Source organism: Stegostoma tigrinum, chromosome 3 (genome assembly GCF_030684315.1).
Source record: "Stegostoma tigrinum isolate sSteTig4 chromosome 3, sSteTig4.hap1, whole genome shotgun sequence".
Taxonomy (NCBI): domain Eukaryota; kingdom Metazoa; phylum Chordata; class Chondrichthyes; order Orectolobiformes; family Stegostomatidae; genus Stegostoma; species Stegostoma tigrinum.
The window spans coordinates 115,023,222-115,049,591 of NC_081356.1; the positions used below are offsets into that span (position 1 = coordinate 115,023,222).

At 41.6% G+C, this 26,370-nt stretch overlaps 1 protein-coding gene across 5 annotated transcripts in view; it reads left to right on the forward strand.

The window, feature by feature from the left end:
* Positions 1-26,370, forward strand: part of LOC125451016 (NACHT domain- and WD repeat-containing protein 1-like) — a 119,943-nt gene that overhangs the window by 14,986 nt on the left and 78,587 nt on the right. For all 5 annotated transcript variants that reach the window (XM_048527646.2, XM_048527645.2, XM_048527647.2 and 2 more), the window contains exons 7-13: positions 751-1,345; positions 2,438-2,637; positions 4,400-4,815; positions 11,856-12,010; positions 14,072-14,280; positions 21,390-21,529; positions 25,486-25,593. In XM_048527646.2, the coding sequence (XP_048383603.1) occupies positions 751-1,345; positions 2,438-2,637; positions 4,400-4,815; positions 11,856-12,010; positions 14,072-14,280; positions 21,390-21,529; positions 25,486-25,593 (1,823 nt within the window). The remainder of the gene's footprint in view (positions 1-750; positions 1,346-2,437; positions 2,638-4,399; positions 4,816-11,855; positions 12,011-14,071; positions 14,281-21,389; positions 21,530-25,485; positions 25,594-26,370) is intronic.

Below are 26,370 nucleotides of genomic sequence, written 5' to 3' on the forward strand. Positions count from 1 at the left end.
GAGAAGAAGGTTGAGAGGTGACTTAATTGAAACATATAAAATAATCAGAGGGTTAGATAGGGTGGATAGGGAGAGCCTTTTTCCTAGGATGGTGACGGCGAGCATGAGGGGGCATAGCTTTAAATTGAGGGGTGAAAGATATAGGACAGATGTCAGAGGTGGTTTCTTTACTCAGAGAGTAGAAAGGGAATGGAATGCTTTGCCTGCAACGGTAGTAGATTCGCCAACTTTAGGTACATTTAAGTCGTCATTGGACAAGCATATGGACGTACATGGAATAGTGTAGGTTAGATGGGCTTGAGATCAGCATGACAGGTCGGCACAACATCGAGGGCTGAAGGGCCTGTACTGTGCTGTAATATTCTATGTTCTATGTTCTAGAGGGTATATTTTTAAGGTGAGAGGAGAATGATTTAAAAGGGACCTGAATTTTTTTTGCACAGAGTTGGTTCATATGTGGAATGAACATGCCAGAGGAAGTACATTTACAACCTCTAAAAGACATTTGGATAGGTACCTGAATAGAAAAGGTTTAGAGGATTATGGGCCAAATGCTGCTCAGTGGGAAACTTGGTCAGCATGGATGAGTTGGACCAAAGGATGTTGCATGACTCTATGACTCTGAGTATTGTACTCTAAAAATTTAAAGTAGATAAATTAGTGCTTATAATTTTGTTGCTTATAAATGAGCTTTGGTGAACCAGTACTTCTCAATTAATTTGATTTGTTTGATTTGTACTTTCTTAACAGTCATATAACATTTCATTATATAAGTCTGGCAGCTGCACATCACCTCAACTCCTGAACAGTCCAACTGATTACTGTGAAGATTTATTGTCCTGTAGTCTGCAGAATGAATTGAGATACTTTGGAGAAACGAAGGTAGCACAGCAAATGAGCCAGCCTGGAAATGACTATGATGACCATGAAAATTTTTCACTTCCAGCTGATGCAAGCAGTCAAGCAGTGAATTTGGTGTCAGCTTCTTGCAAGGAGCTGGAAGAAGAGCAGGGGCTAGGATCATGGCAAACTGAAATTTCAGGAACTGAGCTCCATCATTTCACGGATGGAGAGGCATCGAATTCTGAAGATAAACAGTGTGCACCTGAGTGCCCAGATCAAAACCCAGCATCGCAGACAGCAGAGTGCATAGGTCTAGAATCTGAGAAAGCCTTCAATTTGCCAAGTATGACAGCATCAAAAAGCCTGCCATTACTAAAGGCAGATGAAAAACACCTTTTAACATCCAGCAGCCCTCTAATTGAAATAATGAAAGGAAATATCAATATAGTCTATCCTCCTCAGAAGAAAAAGATTATGATTTACATTTGTGGTGGCTACAAAGGTAATTCTTTTTCTGAGAGACGTTTTCACATCAGACAAAATCATAATTTTTGATTTTATTGAAGTGAAAGGATAGAAGAATGGTATGAGATATAAAATGCTTAGAGATAAAAAAAATTGCAGATGCTGAAATCCAAGGTGGACAAACAGGAGGCCGGAAGAAACACAGCAGGCCAGGCAGGCAACTCAAGTCCTGAAGAAGGGTAATATCCAAAATGTTGACTGCACCTTTCCTCCAAATGCTACCTGGTTTGCTGTGTCCTTCTAGTTTCCTGTTTGTCTCCAAGAGATATAAAATAACTTTCTGATTGCTTATCACTCAATTTGTACTATTGTAACATTAAATTACCTCAAAGAGCAAAAGTCTGGACTAAACTGAATTGTCCAGTTTATATTTTAGCACGATTTCTGTACAAGTAAAGACTTAAGATATAAATAAAGTTATGAGATATTAGCAGTAAACTGAAATTAGTAAAATGAAACCTGTCAACTAAGAACTTAGTATTGTGCTAAGAGTTCATCAATGCGATGTAAAAGCATATTGGCTGAAATGTCTTGCGTCTGCTTTCTTGATTTTGCAAACTACTTTCCAGGATTGTGCAAAACAGCATGCTTCAGCACCTATAATGTAAACTATGGCTTTTAACACTCAGCTGAAGTAGTGGCTCATAGAATTCTAAAATTTTACAGCATGCAAACAGGCGATTGTGGATGATTTCACTCTTACCTGCTGTTGAAAAGATCATTCACTTACTTCTGTTTCGCCAACCTTTCCATGTACCTTTTCAAATTTTCTTTTACAGACATTAATCTTTTTCCCTTTTACAAAATAATTCTGCTTTCACCGTCATTTCTGCTCCTCACCACTATCTGGTGTTAAACATTTTCCCCTTGCTTCAAAGTTGGGTGCGATGTTTGAATATCTTTGCGGGGTGCTATCAGTGATAATGCAGTACACCCTCAGTTTAGGACTGGAGTATTAGCTTCCCATTATAATGCTCTTGGTATATTGCTTCAAATTCAAATAATTTTGTTTTGAATTTGTATAAATTGGACCAGAACTTTAATAACTTACATTTTTTAAAAATTCCAGATACAGAACATGAAAGGAATGCGTTAATGAAGAATGTATACCCACAGTTAAACAGTTATTGCAAAGAAAGGGGTTACGACCTCATGATGATTGACCTTAGGTGGGGCATGAAAGATGGAATTAGTGACAATCATACAATGGCCCGACTACATCTCGAAGTACTTAAGGAATGCCAAACTTCAGAAGGCTCCATTTTTATTGTAAGCATTCTGTCTATAGATTGTCAATCGGGGTCAAATGTTGGATCAGATTTAAGGTTCTTTGAGACTGTTCTGCTTGGAGTGACACCAGGTTGGCAGGTTCAAATTACTCCTAGGGAGGCAAATTAAACTTACAATCGCTTTTCTTCTAAACTTCTATACAGAGTTAGTTTATACCAGGTTAATGCTTGTTAAATATCTGCCTCTTTCAAAACATACTTGAAGAACATAATTTAGTGATGAAATGAAGAACAATGGATGCTGGTGAAATGAAATAATAACAGAAAGTGCCAAAGAAACTCAGCAGATCTGGAAGCACCTGTAGAGAGAGAAAGAAACTAATGTTTTAAGTCCAAATGTTAACCGCGTCTCTTCCTGTAAAATTTATTAAGTGATCACTTATCAGTGTCACTTGATGAATATGAGTATTATTATATCATTTTTTATTGAAGGTATATATATTCTTTGTAAAAGGTAAGATGGTTGGGGGAGGCATCAGAAACTTGTTCCAGACATTGTGACTATACTACGATAGTTGACACTGCAAATTGAATAGCAACGCATAATTGTAAACACTAACTGTAACTGAATTGATCAATGGTTTGCTCATAGGATCAAAGTACAAGGCCAACGTAAAACTTTTAATTGTAGATTGATAGGCAGTCAAAGCACAGATGGAGGCCATTTTATCCTTCTGTGTCCAGGCCCATCAACAAAGAAACATCTATGCTATTCCCATCTTCCAGCTGTATTTCTGTGAATATCTAAATTCTGTTTAAATGTCATGAGAGTCTCTGACTCAAGCATCCTTTCAGACAGTGAGTTCCAGGCTCCCACCACCCTCTGGGTGAAAAAGTTTCTCCTCAGCTCCTCTCTTAGCTTTCTACTTCCTACTTTAAATCTACACCTCCTAGTCATTGATCTCTCCACCATCTAAAAAGAAGTAAAAACCAAAAGAACTGTGGATGCTGTAAATCAGGAACAAGCACAAAGTTGCTGGAAAAGCTCAGGAGGCCTGGCAGCATCTGTGGAGAAGAAAACAGAGTTAACATTTTGGTTCCGGTGACCCTTCCTCAGAATCTAAAGAGAAGTGCCTGGCTTTTTACTACCTTAACCCTGCCCTTTATAACCTTATACCCTTCTATTAGGTCTCATCTTAACTTTTGCTGCTCCAAGGAAAAGAATAACAGTGCCTAATTCACCTTGCCTCTTGGCTTCAGCCCAGGCAGCTCCTGAGATGCTGCTGGGCCTGCTGTGTTCATCCAGTCTCACATTTTATTTTCTTAGAAAGGCTACTCTGCACCATTTAAAGTGCAATCAGATCCTTCTCATAATAACGTGTCTACAACTGCATGCAGTGCTCTAACTGGGGGTTAACCAGGTCTAATCTGTAGATAATTTAAACGTGTTCAATTTGCAGATTTTTTTTTAAATGTCAAGAATTGATATGCTTTCCATTAAAAACAAAGAACAAAGCCCTTTTGAGATCATAGACAGAATACAGGTAATTCAGCACTGCACCACAAAAGCAATTAACAGCTTTGCATACCAATGTGATTTCAGTCACAAATCCCTTTTTTGTACTAAGGAAGATAAGTAATATAGAGAGAACTATGACAAAGGATATCCATTCGTACATAATAACATAATCCAATGGATTGAAATTTGCCTATGATTTGCTTTGTGTGTTAGACCTGGCTTTTATTTTGAATATAGTTGTTCATAGAGTTCTAACACAATGAAGTCTCCTTTTGTCTTGCAGCTTTTAATTGGCCAAAAGCATGACCCGCTTTTCCTCCCTGACAGCATCGTGAAAGATGACTTTGAAGCTATTTTGAACTTTATTGAGGCCAAGAAATTAGAGGCTACGACATGGCAGCATGGAGAACACAACTGTCAGCACCACACACTGCTTGAGGGCCCCGGACTGTGTGAGGAATCTCAGAGCGGAAAACCCCATCTGACTAACGCTTCAACTCCACTAGATAAGGAAGTGCCAGAAAGCTGTGACACTGGAGCCAGTGAAATCCAGTCTGCCCGTGTCCCTCAGGCACATGACACAAATGATACCGTACCTCAGTCTACACCAGACTTTGGGAAAGCAATTGGGCTTCTTCAGCAGTGGTACAAACTGGATGAAAACTGCATTCCCAGTGTTTACAGGCTGCAGCCAATAAGGTTAGTTTTAAGGTTAGCTCTCTGATGAAGGGTCTAGGCCCGAAACGTCAGCTTTTGTGCTCCTGAGATGCTGCTTGGCCTGCTGTGTTCATCCAGCCTCACATTTTATTATCAAGGTTAGTTTTAAAATGGTCAGCAATTATCATAAATTTTACATACATTTTACATTGTGCATTTGACCCAGGTCTTGACTTTTAGAACATTGAACAATACAGCTCAGTAGAGACCCTCTGGACCATGACGTTGTGCCATATTTTTACCTGAATCCTAAGGTCTATCTAACCTCCAACCCTACCTTACACTATCATCCATATGTCTATCCAGTAGCTGCTTAAATGTCCCTAATGAGGCCGACTCCACTACCCTGTCTGGCAATACATTCCACGCCCTGACCACTCTCTGAGTAAAGAACCTACCTCTGACGTCTCCCCTATATCCACCTCCACTCGCTTTAAGACTATGCCTGCTCGTAATGGTTGCCTCCACCCTAGGATAAAGTCTCTGGCTGTCCACTCTATCTATACCTCTGATCATTTTGTACACCTCTATCAAGTCACCTCTCATCCTTCATCACTCTAAAGAGAAAAGCCCTAGCTCTCTCAGCCTTTCCTCATAAGACCTTTCCTCCATTCCAGGCAACATTCTGGTAAATCTTCTCTGCACCTTTTCCAACCCTTCCACATCGTTCCTTTAAGGAGGCGACCAGAACTGGGCACAATAGTCCAGTTGTGGCCGAACCACGGTTGTGTGTAGCTGAAGCATAACTTCATGGCTCTTGAACTCAATCCCTCTATTAATGAAAGCTAACACACCATACACCTTCTTAACAATTCCATCTACCTGGGTGGCGGCTTTCAGGAAACTACGGGCATGAACCCCAAGATCCCTCTGCTCCTCCACACTGCTAAGAATCTTTCCATTAACCCTATATTCCGCTTTCAAGTTGATCTCTCCAAAATGAATCACCACACTATTCAGGGTTAAACTCCATCTGCCACTTCTCAGCCCAGCTCTGCATCCTATCAATGTCCCTTTGTAACCCAGAACAGCCCTCCACACCGTCCACAACTCAACCCTTTGTATCATCTGTGAATTTACTAATCCACCCTTCCACTCTTTCATCCAAATCATTTACAAAAATCGCAAATAGATGAGAATCCAGAACAGATTCTTGTGGTAGACCACTCGTAACTGAGCACCATGTTGAATATTTTTCATCTACTACCACCCTTTGTCTTCTACGGTTCAGCCAATTCTGAATCCATATTTTAGTGCATAAACTGTAGCACTTAATTAACAGATGATGAATATCATGGCAAAATACTTGGGAAACAAGATCTGAAACAAAACACGAAGTTCTGGAGAAACTCATCAGGCCAGGCAACATCTGTGCAGAGAGAAACAGTTAACGCTTCAAGTCTGAATGACTTCATCAGAACTTGTAACTGTTCAGAGAAGGAATTGTTTTGGACTCCAAACATGAACTCCCGTTCTCCACAGACACTGCCAGAACTGTCGAGTGATGAGTTTTAAGGAAGTCAGTGGGCCATCAAAGAAAAATTAGCATACATCACAAAAGCTCAGTGTTTCATAAGAAAAAATCATTTGCACAGTAGGGATAGGTACAGGACTAGGCTATCCATCCCACGGGTCTGCTCTGCAATTCGATATAAACAGAGCAGATCAAACATTGATGCTGGGGATGTTGGCCTGATCAAGGTATTGATGCATTAGCCTTCCCAGTGGATTGGCAGGATTTTACATGGGCTGCCTTGAGGAGCATTGAGGCACTGACCACCCTTAACTGGCTGCGATGGGCTGGGCACGTTGTCTGCATGACTGACATGAGACTCCCCAAACAGGTGGACAGAGGACATGTTTCAGTGATACCCTCAAGGCCTCCATTGGTGAAGTGTGGCATTCCCACAGATATCTGGGAATCATTGTCCCAAGACCGTCCAAAATGGGGGAGGAGTATCCTGGAAGGTGTCAAGCACCTCGAGATCTGCTGTTAGGAAAAAGCTGAAGCCAGGCAAAAACAGCAGAAGGGTGCTGGACTGGTGAAGTTCTGAAAGACTGGAAGGTGGCTAATGTTGTTTCATTGTTTAAGAAATGTAGCAAAGTTACGTCAGGAATCTACAGGCCAGTGAGCTTGACATTAGTGATAGGCAAGTTAGTGGAGAGGATACTGAAGGACAGCATCAACCAATATTTGGATAATCAAGGTCTGATTAGGGATAGTTAGCATGGAATTTGTGCACAGAAAGTCATGTCTGATAAATCTTTGGAAGTTTTTTGAAGAGGTAACCAAGAGGATTGATGAGGGTAGGGCATGGATGTTGTCTATATGGATCTTAGTAAGGCCTTTGACAAGGTCCCACACAGCAGGCTAGTCATGTAAGTTAGGCCACATGGGATCCAGGGAAAGCTGGCTAATTGGATTCAGACTTGGCTCAATGGTAGGAAGTAGAGGGTGATGGTTGAAGGTTGTATCTTGGACTGGAGGCCTGTGACTAGTGGTGTGCCACAGAGGTTGGTGCTAAGAGCTTTGTTATTTGTTATTTACATAAATGATCTGGATGGGAGTGTGCAAGGCATGATTAGTAAGTTTGTGGATGATACAAACTGAGGAGTTATCATTGATGGTGAAGAAAGTTATCAAAAATTCCACAGGGATCTTGATCAGCTGGGAAAGTGTGCTGAGGATTGGCAAATGCAATTCAATTCACATGCAATATAGATAAGTGTGAGGTGATGCACTTTGGATAATCAAACCAAGGTAGGACTTATACCATAAATGGTAAAGTCCTGAGGAGTGTTGTGGCTCAGAAGGACCTAGGAGTACAAGTGCGTAGTTCATTGAAAGCAGTGTCGCAGGTAGGTAGGGTGGTGAAGAAAGCATTTAGCATGCTGGCCTACATCGGTCGAGGCAGGAAATGATGGAGCTGGAATGCTAACTTACAGTTGTATAAGTTGTCGATGAGGCTGCATTTGGAGTATTGTTACAGTTTTGGTCATCCTGTTATAGGAAAGACACAGTTAAACTGGAAAAGTATGCAGACAAGATTTACGAGGATGTTGCCAGGCCTAGTAGGCCTGAGTTATAGGGAAGTGTTGGCCAGGATAGGACTTTATTCCTTGGAATGTAGGAGAATGAGGGGTTAAACTAGTTGAGGTGTATAAAATCATGAGGGGCATAGTTGGATGAATGCATATCATCTTATTTCCAGGGATGGGAAATTGAAAACTGGAGGGCATAGATTTGAGGTGGGAAGGGAAAGATTTAAGAAGGACCCGAGGGGCAACTTGGTCACACAGGGAGTGGTGCGAATATGGAATGAGCGGCTGGAGAAAGTGGTTGGAACAGGTAGAATAGCAACATTTAAAAAATATTTGGATAGGTACAAGAATAAGAAGGGCTTAGAGGGATATGGACCAAATGGGGACAGTTGGGACGAGCTGAGTGGACACCATGGTCAGCATGGACCAGTTTGGGCTGAAGAACCTATTTCCATGCTGTATTACTCTATGACTCTGTTCGCTGCCACATCAATGCCCCACCCACCTCTTCCTGCAGCCACCTTCTGGCCCCAAATATGGTAGAGTCTGCGAAAGACCAATCAGACTGTACAGCCACCTACAAACTCGCCCTGAGAGTGGAAGAAAATCAACCTTGTCTGTGAGGGAGTGCCAACGATGGTGATGAGCAGATAAAACACATTGGTGCCTGTATCAACTACTGCTTTAAAAATTCTCTAAGACTGAGTTGTACAGCCTTCCATCAGTGAAGTATGTTCACGACCTGAGGCGTTAACTTTGTTCCTCTAATGTTATTGACTTTGAGAGTATTTGCACCATTTTCCGCTTTTATTTCAAATTTCCTGTTTCAATGATTTTTTATTATTATTATGTTAAAGGTTAAGAAGTGTTAGTTTATTGGCAAAAGTAAGATGATGTCAAAAGAAGATTTCTTGGACTGAGATATCATTACTGAACATTGACTGTAATATAATTGTGGGATGTTAGCAAATACATTCGACTGGGTTGTCATTGTTTAATAGTGAAAAAGTACTGTGCTGGGTTCTTCTGATTGTTAGAAACATGCTTAATCCTGGCTTATTTTTGCATGATAAGGAGTGAGATGAGACTTTTTCCTTAATCGTTCAAGGAATATGGTGTCACTGGTTGGGCTAGTATTTGTTGCCCATCCCTAATTGCCCTTGGGAAGATAGTGACGAGCTGTCTTCTTGGACTGATGCAGTACAATTCAGCGCTACTAGGGAGCGAGTTCCAGCATTTTGAGCGAGTGACACTGAAGGAACGGCGATATATTTCCAAGTCAGGATCCTGAGTGGCTTGGAGGGGAGCTTGCAGGTGGTGGTGTTCCAACCATCTGAGCAATGATTGATTGTGTGGACAAGCAAAGTGTATCACCTTGGTAACTTTGGCCAATACATCAAGTATGATCCGGGTCAGTATTCATTGCTGGGCAAATCTGGGAACATGAGACATGGTGGCATCCTAAAGTGTATGGTATCTGAGCAAGAAACAGTAAATTTAAAACAGATGCCAATGTTGCTTGGAAAAACACACGTGGCTCCATTATTTTGCAAAATCTAATGCAGTAGCATATATAACACGTCATAAATAGTCACCACCACGTCAGGAATAAGAGAAGCAGACGATTTGTATGAAGAAGGGAATCATTGGTGGTTTCTCCTTGGTATGAAAGTTTAGAAATGACAGCAAACTTGACTAGAGCCAAATTTCCTCTAGCCTGTGACTATCCAGCTGAGGCTGAATACAGTGAGGTGATCAGAGTAGGTAAGGAGCAGACACATGTGAACCTAAAAGCCTCGATCTTGACAGGGTTGGTTCCTTAGGATGAGGAAAGGATTGTGGAGGAAGGAGTTTTGTAAGGGTTTGTGTTTTCTTACATGTTGTTTGAAATATCTCCACAGACGTCGGTAAGTCGCCCTTTATTTACATGTGCATGGTACATGACAATGGTCCAGATTCCTCAGAGCCAGCTCTCGGGGTGAACAGGATGTCTGACACTCCTGTTCTTATCGGTCAGCCAGGGTTCGCTAATTAGAGCAGATCAACAGCCCCAACGGGAGCTGATATTCCATGAGGTCCACCTGGCTGACCTTGTTACAAATCACTGCACTATTTTAACTCCACAGTATATGTTCCTCTTTGACAGATTCCTCTTCTATGACAAGTTTCCCATCCATAAATCAACCTGACTGATTAACTTAGTTTTTATTTTGTAAGGAGCAGTCCACTGTGTGGGCAACACTAAAAATGTTTCTATGGGAAATGAGTTTACAGGTTGCATGTAAGATCATAAGACAAGAAGCAGAAATTAGGCCATTCGGCCCATCGAGTCTGCTCCGCCATTCAATCATGGCTGATAAGTTCCTCAACCCCATTCTCCTGCTTTCTCCCTGTAACCCTTGATCCCTTTGATTACAAGAACCTATCTAACTCAGTCTTGAATCTACTCAATGACCTGGCCTCCACAGCCTTCTCTGGCAGTGAATTCCGCAGATTCACCACTCTCTGGCTGAAGAAGTTTCTCCTTATCTCCATTCTAAAAGGTATTCCCTTTGCTCTAAGCCTATGCCCTTGGGCCCTAGTCTCTCCTACCGATGGAAACATTTTCTCAACATCACTCTGTCCAGGCCATTCAGTATTCTGTAAGTTTCAATTAGATCACCCTCTCATCCTTCTAATCTCCAATGAGTATAGTTCTAGAGCCCTCAAATGTTCCTCATATGTTAAGCTTTCCATTCCCGGGACCATTCTCATGAGCCTCCTCTGAGCCTGCTATAGGACCAGTACACCCTTCCTGAGATATGGAACCCAAAACTGCACACAATACTCCAAATGGGGCCTGACCAGAGCCTTACAAAGCCCGAGTAGTACATCATTCCATTTATATTCAATTCCTCTCAAAATAAATGCCAACATTGCATTTGCCTTCCTGACTGCTGACTCAACCTGCAAGTCTACCTTGAGAGAATCCTGGGCGACAACTCCCGAGTCTCTTTGCACTTCAGATTTCTGAATTTTCTCTCCTTTTTGAAAATATTCCATGCTTTTATTCTTCTTCATGACCTCACACTTTCCCATCTGCCACTTCTTTGCCCCCTCTCCTAACCTGTCCAAATCCTTCTGCAGCCTCCTTGATACTACCCACCCCTCCACCTGTCTTTGTATTGTCTGCAAACCTGGCCAGAATGCATGCAGTTCCTTCATCTAGATCATTAATGTATGAAGTGAAAAGTGTGGTCCCAGCACTGACCCTTGTGGAACACCACTTGTCACCGACTGCCATCCTGAGAAAGACCCTTTTATCCCCAGCCTCTGCTCTCTATGACTCAAAGAAATATCGGTATGTATCTGGAGACTTTCAGGCTTACAGGATTCACTAGACATTTTACAGGCAATTTGGTTCTTTTTGTGAAGCATTGCTGCAGTGTCAGAAACATTGCAGGCAATTTGTGCAAAGCCAATATTATAATATCCAAATATACTTCATTACTGATTGCAGAGGTGAAAGGAGAAAGTCAGCTACTGAGCTGACAGAAATTTGGTAAATGAAGAGTTTTTAAAGGCTGAGGGAAAGGAATTAATGTCAACCGTGGTGAAAAGATTTGAGAGTCAGCAATGACTATGTCAGGGCGGATTGTTAATCCTCATGATGGAGTTCAAGATCAGAGGTACTCTGCAGATAAAGGAGAGCATCAGATAGTAGCTAGATTTGCTACTGTAGAGACTGAAGCTGTCCTGTTATTTGACACAAGCTGACAAACCTGAACAGTGAGAAAAGCAGTAGTTTTGCTATTTGTGTGATAATGGTTTTCTTTAGTTGCGAGCACATTAAAATTTAAATGGCGGTTTGGCCCCAAATCAAATTTACCTCCTTATTATCAAACAATTTTGTGTCTGTTTCTTATTATAGTGCAGAAATTTGGAAATAGGAGGGTTTCCTTGTTAAAATCGCTAAATCTGAGCTTTCATTTCCAATGTAGGACACACTTCAGAGACATTTACAGTATGGATCCTTCTCGTAGACAGCTTTCAAAGAATAATTGGTCAAGTTCTGCCCAGAAACTACACAGTATTCTCCAGGAAAATGCACCTTTGGCACTCGGTAAAGAAAGAGCCTCGAATCTTCTAAGAACAGGTAATGATGGAGAGGCCATAAGTAATGGCTTTAAGTGTGAAGTAACAATAAGAATAAGCATAATAACTTTACATAGGACAACCAACAGAGTGTTTTCAAACTAATAATTATAACAATTACTTTACAAATCCTAACATTAAGTGATTGTTAAAAGAGACCTTAGGAGGATAAAGAAATAGCTATCCAATTTCAACAGTATATTTGCATTTAATTGCTGGAAATGCTAAAAATACCCAGCAGTGTTAGGATCCCGAATAGTTCCAAATCTTGTTTCTCACCCACAGCGGGAAATACATTTTTTCTGCAAAGTTGCTATCATTTTGAAAAATATTCTTTCATGGGATGCGTTCATGTATTGTCCATCTGTAATTGCTGTTGACTGACTGGCTTCTTTGTCCATCTCTGAGGGTGGTTAAGAGTGAGTCACATTGCTGTGGATCTGGAATGGCATTCAGAGCAAGCTGGGTAATGATGGCAGATTTCATACCTTCCCAACAGGACAGTAGTGAGTCATGCAGACATACAAACCAGGAGCCTAAACAGATGATTCAGCCCCCTCAAACCTGCTTCACTGTTCAATGAGATCTTTCCTGCATATTCCAATAACATTTCACAACCCCTTGTTTAACAAAAATCTATCTATCTCTGCCTTAAAAATATTCACTCTGCTTCCACTGCCAAATTCAGAAAGGTCTTCACAACTATTATTGATAATTTTGTGGCTACTGTTACAGAGATAAGCTTCCAATTCCAGAATTTCATGATGAGTTGAGGGTGTTGGTGTGCAGTTCTGGCCACCGCACTGTCGGAAGGATGTGATTGCACAGTCACAACATTGTAGATATAAATCACACAGAATCCTTTAAAGTTGACTTCACTAGTTCTATTTTCTTATAGGAAACAGAGAGCAAGAACAAGTAAAATGGGAATGGTATTCTAAAAGGAAGCACAATAAGGATGTGAAAGCAGCTAAAGCCTTCCTATGGGGCAGAGATAATCCAGTTTGTTTTCTGTATGTTAATAGTGATTGACAACTCACTAATTAATATGGAAAGTTAACATCTTGGATTGATATTGTCACATCTTTTGCCTTCCCAACAACTCCTTGACCCAAAGGGAAGGAGCCACAGACTATTTTATGTCAAAGGTCAGCATAGGTTCTCTCCTTCCTCCCTTTTACCCTCCAATATTTCATCTCAGCCCAAACAGCTACTTACTTCTCCTCAGGAGATAGCAAGAACTGCAGATGCTGGAGTCAGATTCAATACACCGTGGAGCTGGAGGAACACAGCAGGTCAGGCAGCACAAGCGGAACAGGAAAGACAACATTTCAAGTTTGCACCCTTCATCAGGCCTTGTGATGGAGGGCCTAAGCCCAAAATGTTGACTCTCTTGCTCCTCTGATGCTGCCTGACCTGCTGTGTTACTCCAGCTCCACCCTGTATTGACTCTTACTTCTCTTCACTCCGTTTTCAGCCACTTCATCCTCTGAAGCCTACCTCCTGATCAATCACAGCATGTCCCTTGTCGAAGAGTCACCAGTCACCGTTCTGCTCATAGTCACTGGTCTGTGTTCATCACCCAGGAGAGTCCAGGTCTGAACACTCTGCCCCCATCAACCACTGTCCCGTCTCAAATTTTCATTTCATCAATAAATGCCACCTAACGACACAATTTTGACAATTCCCTATTTGATTGCTTAAGACCAAATTTTTTACCACAGTATTGGGCCCATGTCAGCAATGGTGTCCCTTCACTGTGTATAATCCCTATTCCTGCCCTCTGATCTTTGAGTCTTTCCATAATCTATTACTTCATTCTCCATTTCCTGTGCTGTTTTACGCTTCATCTCTGTGAGGCTGCCTTTGTGTGATTTCATTTGTACCTGCACCAGAGCAACCCATCCAATGATCTAATCCTGATGACCATCTTGGTGGTGATTAGACTTGCCACCGGTATCGCTACCCACTTGATGACTCTGTTAGGAAATTCATCAAATCAATGGCCTTTTCAGAAAAGCAAGAATCAATTTCTCTTTCTGTTCTAAAAATTTAACCCCAGTTATAGAACGCGAGGTTAACCAGGGTCTACAGACAAGGGGACCTCCAGAGGATCATTGCCATTGGTTTAAACGGTATATCACTGACATCCGATGCAACCTGTCAAGCGAGAAAGCTGCAGACTTTATTGATGTCTGTCCACGGATGCCAGAAATTAATAAAGAATTGTATGAAGCCCACACACAGTTTCTGGAAAGCATTCATGCCAAGGTAATAATTCATAGCTGCTTGTATTATTGGTGTGAATTGTTTTGATATAATACAACATTAGATTTAAACGTATGAACAGGATCTTTATCTATTCTTGAGATATTCATCTTTGTGTCTCTTTCCACTCCATCCAGGATTTCCTCCCAATGCATATACCTGCTTTTAGTTTGAAGAATTAGTTGAGTCATACAGTGCTAGCAGATGTGAGTTTCATGAGGTTGTTATGTTTTGAGACTATGTATTTAATTCAGGAAAATGGAGAAACAGTGGGAATCATGCGACTCAGCATTCCCACTAAGCTGCTCAGACATTCCAGATGCACTGAAAATATACATGCCGATATAATGACTTGTAGCTCTGGAAGTCATCGCTGTGTGTGGACCTTGGAGAGCCACGCAATGATAAAACTTGTTAAGAGGAATGTAGCTGCTCTGGATTCTACTGGCAGCAAACCTGGGGAGTTAGATTCAGGATTCAGGGAAGTTCCAGTTGTTTTAATGAGAAGAATGCAAAAGATATTGACACTTGTAGACAAGGGGAGAAGTATTTGTGCTGATAGTGGATTGACTGTTTGTTTCCGAAGTTATTCTCCAAGTAAGATTTCAAGAAAATCAGATTTTGCAAATGGTTTAGCAATAGAATGGAGTTGAGAGCCTAAAGGAGAGCTAATTAGCAATTCTACCTCAATCTAAGAATTCTGCAATTTTAGGCTACCATGGAGAAAAGCTACTGGAATAATGTTTAGTAGATGTTGCCTTTTAGTTTGTACCTTACAGTAAAAGTCTTAAAACATGAAATCTTGTCATGTAATTATTTAAATTGATCTTTGGGATCTAACATTTCTGTTTAAAGGTTATTAGTCTCTTTAGAAACCAGTGTGCCCTTCACTATGATGGGTCTTTATTTGCCAGCCAAAACGTAGCATAAGGTATGATGGCGAGAGTCAAGTAGTGATCATGTAGTTGAAATGCAAAGCAAAGTTTTTCCCAGCCATGGGATGATGGGCTCAAAGATGGGAGATGTGTGGGAACTGCGGATAAATAGCAGAGAGCCATGTAAGGATGGCTTTTCCTCATTGGAGACATTTCCAGTGATGGCTTCTACTGGGATCATTTGTTTGTTAATTGGAGGCAGGCAGTCAGTTATAGTGACTAAGGTCTCATCTAGAGGCAATAATCCAAGCACTGGCAGCATTTTTCCAGCAGTAGAGAAGGATCGTGCCATGTGGGCAAGCCATGATTATAATGGAGGCAGTGCCCCCATAACAGCCTGGGGAACCAGCAACTGGAGGCCCCAATTCCCACAGAAGGGTCTGTTGGCAGGTAGATATCACCAGTACACTAACTCTGCCACCAGAGGAGTTTCCCCACTTGGCTTGACCCCTCTGATATTTAATTTCAAACTTACCGATAACCCTGACTGTGCTTCCTTTTCAAAGCACAGTCATGTTCTCCAAGATGCATCAGCAGCATCACATCATCCACTGGGACCTCCAAGGCTCTGGTGCTACCAGTCGCTGGAGTAGCCAGCAGCATTAGAAGCATGCCTGCTACCTTTGAACAAATCATGGGCTCAATGGTGGGCAACTAGGAAGCATCATGAAAAGTAGCCCCTTTCAAACTGGTTGCCCCAGTCTGGATCTTGGCAGGAATAGCATCTGGGCCCCCAGGTTCCCTTCAGGGTCCAGAAACGTGTGTGAAAATCCTGCTGTCTGTGTCCCAATTGGTACAAGAAGAACAACCATAAATATCCATGATGATGCTACTCAACAACGGGCCCTGCCTTGAATGATTTCAGTACGATTTGAGGACATGTACTTTTTTCTCCTCCTTCTCAGTAAATAGACCAGATTGCGATTTGAAAAGTTCCTCCTTCAAGCCTAGAAGTGAGCTACATATCTGGATGGCACGTGCCTGATTTAAAAATTGGAACTCAAAGGATTAGTTTGTCTACTCCAAGAAATCCCTCTATAAATCGCACGAGGCTTCAAAATGGACTGGTGATGCTTCCTGCTGAAACACTGTTGCTACTCAATCCTTTATATCTACTGAATGAGAATGCCAATGCAAGGGCGGACAGCAGTTATACTCATAATAGAGTCATACAGGATAGAAACAGGTCCTTTGGCCCACTATGTCTATGGCAACCGCCTTCTGAGCAAGTCCAGAGTTTTAGAAGCTCTTTGGCAGGACTTTGCTACTGTACAATTTTTGCCACTTGAGACAAATTGCATGGGTTGCATTGTACAGATCTCAAAGACAAATGTACTACAGTCTTTAAGATATAATATATGCAAGAATAATAATTGTGTGAAAGAATCAAAATTGACATATCGACCAAAGTGACAACCCTTTTGAGAAGAAACAAAATTAACTTTCATTTTCCCTGTAACTCCTGACACATATCCATGTGGCCAGGAACAGCACCCCATGGGTATACAGGCTTGTGTACATGAGTATACTGAAGCTTGTTCGCATTGATGAGCTGCTGCCAGGACAATAGTACTTCTGCGCGAAGTGATGCTACTCAGTCCCTGAAACTCTGAGAGCCTTCCGAGTCGAATACAGCCCACTTCCTCCGCTATCTCTCACTCACCCTTTCCAATTGCAAGTGAACTTTAGTTTGTTCAAATTCAGTAGTTTTTATTGCTATGTTTCGGTCGCTTGATTAAAATCATAACTTGCCCAGCAATTTCCTCATTTCATTTTAGGGACTACAAGTTAGTGACAGAATTGAAAGGATAGCACACATTGCTATCATTGACTCAGCCAGCACTATTCACTTAAAGTTAGACTTGCTGTTATAAGTCAATAGCCCCACCATTTTCACATATTGGCACCACCTTTGAAGCTATCATGGGACGAGCAGTATTGGCCAACTCAGGCTTTCATTTGCATTGTAAAATGTGACAAGTAGTTCCCTTACTGTATCCAAAGTAATTGAGTGATGGGTAATTATCCACTTTTGTATCATTTCTTTCAATATCCGCACACACGTACACACACGCATACACACACACGCGTATACACACACACACACACACACACACACACACATACAGTATCTCACTTCCGTTGCTGAATGACCTGCTCATAATGGGTTACAGCTCAATTCTCTGTTTATGCTGATATGTTGCTAGAGTGTGGTTTAAAAAAAAAGGTGTAGCCTAAGAGAGTGGTGGAGGCAGGTATTCTCATAGCTTTGAAGAAGCATCTCCTCAGGCAATTTAAGTGTCAGGGCATAGTAGGCAATGGACCAAGGGCTTGTAAATGGGAAGATTGTAGTTTGCTTTTGTTGGTCCACATTGTCAAGAATAAATAATTAGTAACATAGGAACAAGAGTAGGCCATTCAGCCCATCACGACTCCCCACCATTCAATTCAATCGTGTCTGATCAAACATTCCTATGACCTCTACTTGTTCCCATCATCCTTTGTGCCATTGGCAATCAGAAATCTGTCAATCTTGACCTTCAACAAACTCAAGACTGAGCTTTCACAGCCCTCAGAGTGGTAGAGAATTCCTAAGGCACACAAACCTCTGAGCAAAAACAAAATTCTCCTTGTCTTGGTTCCAAAGTGACAAAACTCCCCAGTTTGCATTGACATGTGTAACTCCTTAGGACCACATGGAGAATGCAGCGATGGAACCCAAAGAGTGTCAGAAGCATCTCCAATGTACTGAGTGCAGGGAGCCGGGGAATTGCTTGAAGTTTTGGACTCCATGGATTTCAGTGTGAGATTTCCTGCATTCCACTGGGTACTCCTGCTTTAAGGTCACCTCTTCCTCCATACTGCACACCCCCTCCCCCTTCCCACTGTGGAAACAACAGGGACATTCCCACACCGCAATTCTCCAAATTGCCCGTGACTCAGTGTCTGCTATCCACCTACGGTTAAGATATGAGGCTCAGCCCAGGAGAGTGGACTGGAGCCTGGGTTGTTTGCAGAGGCAGTAGGAGTATCCAGTTCTATTGTAACCCCAGACAGTGCTCAAGAACAGAAGCCTTCAGGAAATCATCCCCTCTTTTCCAATCTGGAAATGCTGAGATTGTTTACGATATTGTCGGGTGAAATTTAGGACTGAGATGAGGAGAAATTTCTTCACTCAGAGTGTGATGTGCCTGCAGAATTCAGTACCCCAGAAAGTGGTTGAGACCAAAATATTGTATTTTCATGAAAAGTGTAGACATAGCTCTTGTGGCTAGAAGCATCAAGGGATACTGGGGGACTGGGTAGGGGGGTCGGGAGGGTGCAGGATTAGGGTATTGAACTCGATGATTGACCATGATCATACTAAATGGTGGAGCAGGCTGAAGGGGTCGAATGGTCTATTCCTATGTTTCTATGTAGCCAATGACGTATATTAGTCAGTATGGCTGAGCCACACTTTACCTGTTGTAGTTCGCTCCTGTAGCATTGAAAAGGAGAAATTACAATGCTACAAGGAAACAAGTGACACCTATTTGGCTGTGGAAACAATGTGAGACACAGTATAATTTATATCCAACTCAATTATATGAACACTTTAGCTAAATTGGATATGCTATTCTACACCTGAACAATGGGTCCAATGAGTTCCAGCTATTCATAATTCATGATGGAATCAGGAGTTATGGGCCTCCTTTGCCAATGCTGTGCTTGCCAAATTTTAAGTAAGTTTAGCCCATTCAATCAACTAATGACTTTTGTTTCCTTAGACTTTTACAATTGCAATGAAATGAACTGCTGCACGGTGATTGAAAGAGATCAAACTTGTTTTGGCAAGATAGGAGTGCTGTGATAAGCTCTTAAATGAGTGCAGACACATAGAAGAGAGATTTCAGCTGGCACTATTTTCTGCTAGCTCAAGAAATTATAATTAATGGGGAATACCTTTGCTTCTAACCATTGAAGGTTAGAATTGGCATCCTGGACCCGATTGCCAAATTCATGTGCTGCATGTAGCCCAGGCATTCTGTGTCCTCCTGTTCTTCCATAAAGGGACCACTGAAGCTGCCCAATCAGCATTCCTGGATCCTTCTGTTGGATGATCCAGGAGAGCAGGTTTGCTCCCTCGAAGCCCACAGTAAACGGTGCCCTGAAGAACCTTTCTGGATTATGATCGTCCGTTTCAGTATACCACATTCATGTTTTAACCAAATTACGTGGCATTACTGACAGTTTTGTCTTTTCAAATGCCGAAATGCTACATCATAGCTGGTGGCTATAATGGTCATGACAAGGCCTGTACCTCATCAAAGTGTTTGCAGCATGTATAGTCAAACCCATCACAATGCTCTATGGTTTGCTGTCTTTTCCTTCAGTTCTTCTGCTATCTTGCATGCTGGTTTTCTCTATTCCATGCTGCTTTTCACCCTTGATGCTGCTAAAGCTCCAGATCTGAACAGGCATTAACAGTGTTTTCACACTTCAGTCAAGCTGAAAGAATTTGGGAGGAAATACTCAATGTTTCCTTAACTGTAGCTCAGTGGCAGCAATTTCACCTTAGTCCAATAGCTGTGTGCTCTGGTTTCAAGCCAGAGACATGAACGCAAAAGTTGTGCAGTACTGAGGGATAGCAGGAACTGCAGATGTTGGAGTCAGACTTAACACAGTGTGGAGCTGGAGGGACACAGCTGGCCAGGCAGCATCAGAGGAGCAGGAAAGTTGATGTTTTGGGTCGGGGCCGTTTCTGAAGAAGGGCCCTGACCCGAAATGTCAGCTTTCCTGCTCCTCTGACGCTGCCTCACCTGCTGTGTTCATCCAGCTCCCCACACAGTACTGAGGGAGCAGTGCTGCACTATAAAAGGTGCAGCATTTCAGATGAGATATTCAGAAGGCCCTGTCTGACCTCTCCTAGGGGTAAAATAGATTACATGGCACTATATAAAGATCATCGGCATTTTTTGGTGTATTGGCCAACATTTGTCTGTCAACGAACATCCCAAAAACAAATCTTGTGTTGGTAATCACTTCACTGATGGTGGGATGTTGCTGTGCACAGATTGACTACCGTTGCGTAATATTACAGCAATGAGTAAAGTTTCAAGAAGACTGCAATGGTTATATCGTGGATTCTGGATCACCCTGAGGTCGTGAAAGGACAACAGAGAAATAATATTTCTTCTTCTCTGACAATCGCTTGAGGATTTGAATCCAGGTCCCTGGCACTGTAAGGCAGGAGTGCTAATCACTGAGCCACCATGACCCCCTCTGTGACGTGTGGACAACTGTACAGCCCACACTTTATCAACAACAAACACTGAATGTCTAGTTTTGTTCTTTCATTGGCGTCGCTGGTAAGGCCTCTGTTTGTGAGTTGTTTGGCTTGCCACCCCATTCCTTAGTGAACCACAGTGATGTGGGTCTGGAGTCAGGTGTAAGCCAGACAGGGGAAGGACAGTAGATTTCCTTCTCTCAAGGACATTAGTGAACCAGAAATTATTTTTGACATTTGATGATAGCTCCAGGTTTACTATTATGAAACCAGCTTTCATTAGTTGAAGTTAACTTCCACAGGTTAATTGAACCCATGTCATCAGGGCATTAACCTGAACCTGTAGAATTACTTGTTGAATGACATTATCTTTACACCACCATTGTCCCAACCTTTTACTTAGCACACATAAGGGGAGGCAGTGACCTTGTGGTATTATTGCTGGATTGTTAATCCAGAGACCTGAAAAATGACCTGGGGACCTGGGTTTGAATTCTGTCGTGGTAAAATTTGATATCAGTAAAGAATCTGGAATTAAGGATCTAATGATGATCATGAATCTATTGTTGGAAAAACCCATCTGGTTCATTAATGTTCTTTAGGGAAGGAAACAGGCATCTTTACCTGGTCAGGCCTACATGTGACTCCAGACACATAGCAATTAGGGATAAGCAATAAATGCTGGCTGAGCCAGTGACATCCTTACCCTGTGAATGAATAAAAAATACCAGAGGAAACTCCTTTATTCTTGTCCCTTCTTTTCCTTTCTACCTGCTCATTTTTAGTTGACAGTCATTGTTACTTTCAATTATAGTGGCTCTTTGTGAATTTATTTTTATCAAGACCTAACGACTTTCCTTGCTGCCTGATGTGTTTGCACAGAAGGTAATAATCAATGTTCTGCTCTGCAGCTTCGGCACACCAATATTTATGAGTACAAGGTCAGCTGGGGAAGGGATGGAATCAGTCCGCAGCTTAACAGGTCCCACTTAGTCTACATCGAACGCCTGTGTGCCGATTTCCAAAAAACCTTCATTGCTCACTTTCACAGGTCAGTGTTTCCGTGTCAATCTGCTGTAACAGAAATGAAATAGCCTGCGAGGAAGAGCGCTATGACATAAAGTTATTGTTTTTTTAAAGTTAAATATGTAGGTTCTTGCTTCAATTAATGTGTGAGATCTGGGGACAGCAGCTAAATTGAATTCTGAGGGACACATTGTTGGAAAAACTCATCTGGTTCACTGATGTCCTTTAGAGAAGGAAACTGCTATCCTTACCTGGTCTGGCCTACACATGACTCCAGATTCAGCAATGTGATTGACTCTTAACTGCTCTCTGGGCAGCTAGGGATGGGTAATAAATGCTGGCCTAGTCAATGAGGCCCTCATTCCGTGAGTGGGAAAAAAGGGAGAAAGGAATAAAAGGATATGCTGATTGGCTTTGAGGCGGATGTGTGAGGAGGCTTATGTGAGCTATCAACTCAGCGAAGGGCTTGTTAAGTAGAATGGCCTATTTCTGTGCTCTAAGTATTTTATAATTCTGTGCAATTGTTTCTGTGAGAACAGTACCACTGACTCTATTGCTTGCTGTTCCTTTGCTCTCTCAGAGACTTATTGCAACTATGAAACATTTCAGTCACAAGTATGTCTCAACCCATGGGTAGATTCTTTAGGTGGTGATGTTGGGCTCGGGCTCAGACACAACAGCTTCTCAGCGATCTACAGGGTATTAGTTTCCTGAGAGTGAGAATTCCACCCCCATCCGGGAAGGAATTTGTAACTTTGGAGAGTGAGCAGCAGCAGGGGCAAGCAGGACCACAGCTGAGCCCGGAACGAAAGGAACTAATGGAGGCCAGACTGAAGGCAAGTGGCTTGGGATCTGGCCATCAGATTCATCTGGCCCTAACTTAGCGTAAGCAGTGACACAAAAGATTGATCACACATGATCAGTTTCAAATGTAGAGTAAGAATTCATATTGAAAAAGGAATATGTTTTCGGCTCCCCAACACTGGCAGCTGCTTCACTAATAAGCACAAAAGTTCTAATTGTGGAAACAAACTGTAATCTTGTTTCATCGGAGACATAGATGAACCTGTCCAGTCAGACGTAGTCAAAACTATAATCCTATTCAAATGCTGAAGCAATTGCGTAGGTTGAAGCTGAATGACAATTTTTCTGATGGTAACCAAGTAACGATTGCTATGGTGAGACCTCTTTATGAAGTGTAAATGTTAAGATCAGGGCCGATAATTCACCAAGTTAAATTTAAAAAGTCAACGTTTAGCATTGATGCTTTTATATTATCCTTGATGGATGGAGGAAAGTAACATCATAAAAATGATTTATTTTCACTTCTGTGGATTGCGTGTTTGGTTCTTTAACTGGTTCAAAGAACAGGTTGAACGTGTACGTAAATCAATTTGTTTCTCTTGGGTTTTAACAAGAAACCATCAAGGGTGGAGATTAGAAAATGTGCAATGAGGACGTAACTCTGGCTGAGATGATCAGCTTTTATAAATGACAGAAAAATATACATGATAAATTTCAGATGTAAAAGTCATTCCAGAATTGGTGGCTCAGTGGTCAGCACTGCTGCCTCACAGCACCTGGGGCCAGGGTTCGATCCCAGCCTCAGTTGACTGACTGTGTGGAGTTTGCACATTCTCCCCATGTCTGCATGGGTTTCTTCTGGGTGCTCTGATTTCCTCCTAAAGATTTGCGGGTAGGTGAATTGACCATGCTAAATTGCCCATGGTGTCCAGGAATGTGCAGGTTGGGTAGATTAGCCATGGGAAATGCAGGGTTATGGGGTGTGCTGGGTCTGGGTGGCATGCTCCTTGGAGGATGGGGATGGACTGAATGGACTGTTTCCACACTGTAGGGATTCTATGAAAGCACTAGAGGTTTATCCAGGAGGATTTCTTCTCTGCGTTGATTCCTCTCTTCACTTCTACAAGCAAAATTTTTTCACATTTCATTTCAAGGACATGCAAGTTGTATATTTGTGGATGTCATATGAGATTTGGTGACAGCTACTGCCAACATGTTTTAAGGTAGATAGCTCCCATTATCCTCATTCTCTGACTGAGTGCACAGGCCCATCATGGTCTGTAGTGGTTGAGGAAAACCATGAAGTAGTCTAAAGAGAAGAGGGTCTTTTCTTAAACAAGATGTAGTTAAATACATGATAACAATCAGATTCAAATTACATTAGTAAGATAAGCATTGTTACTTAGAATATTGGGAGATCACGGATAGCAAGCCTGTTCCTTTCAAGATCCTGAGAGGCTGTGTCTTTCCACTTACCCCTCACTCAAGTTCTTATGATGTATTCAGATTGGATGGAACTTAATGCAGTGTCTAATATTATCTGTTTCATTGTACAGCAGAGAAGGCTTAGATTTTTCAGATTATCATTGTGATCTGAACTCTTGGAAATGAAAGATTTCATAGATTGTTCAAACTAATTCCTGTTGAAACACTAACTATTGTTTTACATAAATTACAGTTTTCAGTCTCGCGAAAACCTTGCTTGAAAGTAAGATCCACATCTTGGGTTCTTCCAGATCTTGACGACTCATTTCAGTCATTGGTTGGAAATGAATAGGAAAAGCTGTATTTTCCTGATTTTTCATTCATTCACCTTCAAAAGCACATCATTTACAACCAAAGCAGCAAACTGGGAGATGAATGATGTTGGCAAAATTGTGGGGATGGGCTGCGGATTAATGGTGGAGTTGAAAGCAGTGGATACAGAACGGGGTGCACAGTGTAATATCATGGCGATGCTTATTTTAGTGATGTGTAAGATAACAGTTATATGCTATCAAGACTCTAAAAACAGAAATGAAACAAATGCCCTGGAAATCTATAATGCAAAAGTACAATAATACAAATTACAGATGTAAATAAAAGAGTTAGTTGGAATCCCTGAAAGTCGGCCTGTCGACCTTTTGTTTTCATTCAGCCAGTTCAAAGATGTTGTTACAACCTCTGGAGCAAATGAAACTTGAGCTGCATTTCTGGACAAGGTAGAACCAGAGATGTAGCAGACTGAAAGTGTGGATGGCTAGTCTATGGGAGCAGCCACAACAGTGTGCAGCTGAAACTTGACATCCAAACCTTAAATCCAAGAGAACTGACAACAAAGGGCTATATCCATGGTGTCAGGTCCAAGAACAGAAATCAGAGATCCTGATATTGCTCCTGAAGCTCCTATTCCTTAGTCAGTGCCCTGCCTCCTGCAAAAAAAACCTGAGCACAGGGGAACCCCAGAGTCCTGAGTCCTTGTTATTGTCTCCCAATGTGTTCCTCCCCACAATACCCCACCACTACCATCCCAGACCATGTAGGTATCAGTGTAATTTTTGAAGGCAGCTCAAACCACACATCTTGTTCTTTCTCCTCAATAGTTAGTGTTTCAATAATAAAATCCTTATATAAGTGCACAGGGTACCTTTGTCTAAGTTGTATAAATGAAATGTGGATACTTTTTTTGAAATTTAACCATATGCTTTTAGCCCACTCACACGTGGGGTGGAGCCTGTAACATGACCACATTCTTTGTCATCCTGTGATAGTTTTACTCAACTGAAATTCATACTTAACTGTCCCAGAGAAAGAGGGGCCTAATTTAAATGATTGTGGCAACTGACACAGTGACTGGCCTGCAGCAGGGGTCCAGGTGTGTGCTATTTGGTATCTTTATTAAATTTCTTTTGTCTCCCAGGTTGCACAATGAAGCTGATTGGACAGGTCACTCCCCGATTCCCAACTTAAATTAATGTCTGCCCTTAAAATTAATTCAGTGTTAGAAAGAGTTATAATCAATTGGTATTATTTTATCGACATAGCATTCACAAAGAATTTGTGTTTCTGCTGTTAAAATAAGATGTTATTTTATCTCTAGCAGGAAGGTGTAATTTTGAATAGTTAAATGTGTAATATTTGTTTGCGCTTTTGTAGAAAATTTTTCCTCAGCTTTCAACTTTGTTTTGTTTTTCAAAGGAACATTGGCTCACTGAATACTAAGAGAGGGCCAGAAAGAAGGTACCACACAATGAAACGTTGGGTTAATGAAGAGACCCTAGAACATGTACATCATTGCCAGACACTGTGAGTCTCACAGACGTTTTGTAGAACATATCAGTGATTAACAACTTCATAATTTCAAAGAAGAGCCAATTCCACTCTCGCTATGTGTTACTTTTGGGAATTCAAAGAATAACATACTTTGGGAATTCAAAGAATAACATACTTTGGGAATTCAAAGAATAACACACCAAATAATTTATACAAAATGTCTTACATCCAATATACTTGTGAATACAGAGCATTTGGTTGGGCATATGAGCATGGAAGTCAGTGATTTTACCTCTTGGGCCTGTTCTGCCATCCAAAGATTGCAAATTTGAAGGTTAATCTATGACCTGACTCTTCAAATGCTCATTATCTGGGGTACCTCTGAAAGGCAGCTTCGTACCACCTCCTTGTGGACAACTATGCTTACCTTCGTTGCTCAGTCCTTTGATTAAAGAAGTTGGGAAGTCATGTTGAGGTTGTGCAGGACATTGGTGAGGCCTCTCCTGGAGCACTGTGTCCAATTCTGGTCATCCAATTATAAGGAGGATATTATTAAGCTGGAAAGGGATCAGAAGAGATTTACCAGGATGTTGCTTGGTATGGATGGTTTGATTTATAAAGAAAAGGCTGGATGGGCTGGGAGTTGGTTCACTAGAGTGTAGGAAGTTGAGAGGTGACCTTCTAGAAGTTTAGAAAATAATGAGGGGTACAGAGAGGTTTAAGGGTCTTTTCTGTAAGATAGGAGATTTCAAGGCTGGGGGTACATTTTTAAGATGAGAGGAGAGAGATTTAAAAAAAGACATGAGGGGA